This window comes from Oncorhynchus kisutch, linkage group LG27, assembly GCF_002021735.2.
Source record: "Oncorhynchus kisutch isolate 150728-3 linkage group LG27, Okis_V2, whole genome shotgun sequence".
NCBI classification, from domain to species: domain Eukaryota; kingdom Metazoa; phylum Chordata; class Actinopteri; order Salmoniformes; family Salmonidae; genus Oncorhynchus; species Oncorhynchus kisutch.
The window spans coordinates 20,408,753-20,411,858 of record NC_034200.2 but is presented as its reverse complement, the minus strand read 5'-3'; the positions used below and the strand labels follow the sequence as shown (position 1 = coordinate 20,411,858).

The window sequence follows — 3,106 nt, the reverse complement described above, 5'->3', positions numbered from 1 at the left end:
TGGAACTTGTTCAGTTTGTATCAGTTGTTGAATCTTGTTATGTTCATATAAATATTTACACATGTTAAGTTTGCTGAAAATAAACGCTGTTGACAGCGAGAGGACAGTTCTTTTTTTTTGCTGAGTTTATGTAGATCAATTGTTACTATATTATTCCTTCCTAATTAATATGGAAATGTTTTCCCAAAAGGAAGGCAAATGTGAAACACTGAACAAACAGAGTAAATTTTAATGAAACATATAATTCACTTGAAAATGTAGTTGTAAAAAAAGATGATAAAGAATGCATGGTTTATCAAAATTTGATAATTCACAAAATGTTTGATCATTCACTGTATGTTTGTTATGCTAATGTATTACATTATGCCAAATTGTAGGTGACTGTTAAATCAGAATCAGTTTAGCTAATTTGTAGAAACCCATCCATGTGGTGGGAGTATGTAAATACTTTGTATCATGTTCCAGAACTGTACAACAAGAAGAATAAACACAGCTCCACTATTTGTTTCCATGTCTTTTCTGATTTAACCTGAAGGACGTATCCCACTTAGGGAACTGCTAGAAAGAGGTATATACATACTGAAGTAACTGTTACTTCTGATATTGTTTGCTGTGAAGTAAGTATAACAGAGTCTGTACAGTTTTATAATTTGGTATTAATTAAGGTGCAAATAGAGTCCTATTCTCATGTTACATTCTTTACATCACATATCATAAGAAAAAGTACATTCTCATGTTATTCTTATGATACACAACATGTTGTATCACAGGGTCTGAACGACCCCCTCCCTATAAAAGTCAACATGTCAAAGCAGCTGAACGTCGTGACAGCAAGGGCAAACTCATTCTTCATTTGGAGACTGACATTATAATTACTCACATAGTAAATCCTGAATACATTGTATGGAACAAAGCATACTATAATGACCAGCATAAAGCAAAGACTTTTGATCTGAGCCCAAAACTCCTGTTGAGAGAAGATCATCGCCCTGTGAGTTCTGTACACACAGCCCAAAATCCACACTTGGCAACAGGCCAGGGCCAATGTAACCACGATGATGAGAGCACAGATGATGTAATTCAGCACAGCCACAGTATGTTTCTCGTCAAAGATCCTTCCGAAATTGAAGCACTGGTTGTCATTGGTTGTTATATTATTATCTGTAGATGATCCATACTTCACAGCAGTCAAAGGGACCACCACAATGAGCATGAGGCCCCAGACAGCAGCACTGGCCCCCAGGGCGTGCAGCCTCCTGTAGAACTCCACCTGATTGAACCTCCTGAAGAAACTCAGGTAGCGGATCACCAGAATGATCACATAGAAGACGAAGGCTAAGTACATGTGGGCGTGGATCATGGCACTGACCACCTTGCAGAAGTTAGGACCAAGATGCCACTCGCCGGCCGCATAGAAATAAAGGCGGAAGGGCACAGTCAGGAGGAAGACGAAGTGGACCACGATCAGGTTCAGAACGGCTGTAGTGGTCACCGAGCGGACGTTGGACTTGATGATGTTGATCATGAGGGACATGCTGATGGTCCCTCCAACGAGCACAATAGTGTATATTGACAGCAATGCATCTCTGTATGATTTAGGTATGGCATTGTCGACATTTGTCCCATTCCCCATCGTCTCCTCTTGGTGTCATGTATTGTGAAATAAGGAGAATTTGAAGTAAGACATGTAACATTATTTAGATACATACAGTATTCTTATAAATGTAATGTTAGGTTAGAGGGCCATGTCGTCTTACCTTAGTTTAATGCACCAACTGTATGTCCCTCTGGATAAGAGTGTCAGCTAAATGACCTAAATTAAATATAGAAGATATGGGGCTGTGGGAGTAAAAGTGTGTCAATAGTACAGTATGGAAATAGTAGGCAACTGTATGGAAAATGAACTATATATATACAATACTCATAGAATATGTACATAGCTAAACAGCACTGACAAACGTGATTAACAGTCATGATCTCAGTCATCTGAAAAGCTCACTAAAATAAACTGGCTACGGGAATACATGGGAAATGAATAAAACTGAAAATACCTGATTAAATAAAACCACAAATTCACCTGACCCTCTTCTGAAGCAAGAAATGAGAGAAAAACATAGTCATACCGTTGATCTAACATAAGGTTGTCCGTTTCAGAGTATTCACTGGCTGCACACACACCTTAGAACTGACCTCTCCAGCAGAGCCATTGGTATGCAGATACGACCTGGCAGGTGGAACAGTTGGATAATTATTAACTCAGAATGGTTTTTATGTTTGTGGCCAATACTACAGTATGTGTGGAGATCCCATATCTTTGTTTGATATCAAATTTCTAGTGAAGTACATCATTATCTACAGAATTATAACCAAATATGTCCTATTATTGACAGGTGAGACGTCAAAGTAAATATTGTCTGAATATCAAAAGATAGGGTTTACAGTCATTCCTTTTTAGTTTATATAATGTCAATGCTACAGTAATGTACCTGTAATTGAGAGGTGGAGGACGCAGAATCCGAATGTAGAACATCTTCTGAGAAGGTGCTCAACCTGCCTTGTAGCTCATGACACTGATAAACCGTCTGAATTATAGGAGACGTATGTCACAACCCTTTATTGATGTGAAATAGATTACTAACACAAGGAAGTCACCTTTCTACATTGTCAGGGTTGGGGAAGCACCAAACACTTCCTGATTCCTTTGTATCACCAATAATCTGAGAGGAATCATTATTTTCACAATTCAACCACAACCCTAATCCTAGCTTTATGACCACATTCCAGTTCACGCTAACCCTAGCTTTAACCACAACCCTAACCCTAGATTAAAATTAAATCACATTTTCTTGTCACATGCTCTGTAAACATAGGTAGACAAACAATACAGAGTTAAAGATACAAAAATACAATATAAAAAGTGACATGAGGAATAAATACACAATGAATAATGAATAACAATAACGAGAAAAAAGAACATGGTTATATACAGTGAGAACCAGTACCGAGTCGATGTGCGGGGAACGAGGTAATTGAAGTAGCTATGTACAGTGCCTTCAGAAAGTATTCACACCCCTTGACGTTTTCCACATTCTGCTGTATTACGGCC

General features: G+C 38.2%; 1 protein-coding gene across 2 annotated transcripts; it reads right to left on the bottom strand.

The window, feature by feature from the left end:
• Positions 1-204: 204 nt before the first annotated feature.
• Positions 205-2,626, bottom strand: LOC109872181 (probable G-protein coupled receptor 141). 2 transcript variants are annotated; one of them, XM_031806939.1, is made up of 4 exons: positions 2,487-2,626; positions 2,052-2,224; positions 1,758-1,839; positions 205-1,639 (listed from the first exon to the last, which is right to left on the bottom strand). In XM_031806939.1, exon 4 carries the CDS (start codon positions 1,631-1,633, stop codon positions 743-745), a length of 891 nt encoding a protein of 296 aa, XP_031662799.1. In that variant the 5' UTR covers positions 1,634-1,639; positions 1,758-1,839; positions 2,052-2,224; positions 2,487-2,626; the 3' UTR covers positions 205-742. The 2 variants fall into 2 exon arrangements, with proteins under 2 accessions (XP_031662799.1, XP_020318906.1); XM_020463317.2 differs by having other exon boundaries at positions 2,124-2,224.
• Between the last annotated feature and the right edge of the window lie 480 nt (positions 2,627-3,106).

What these genes read in the sequence shown, in the direction of transcription:
- LOC109872181 (XM_031806939.1), bottom strand. Translation starts at nt 1,633, where the DNA reads ATGGGGAATGGGACAAATGTCGACAATGCCATACCTAAATCATACAGA.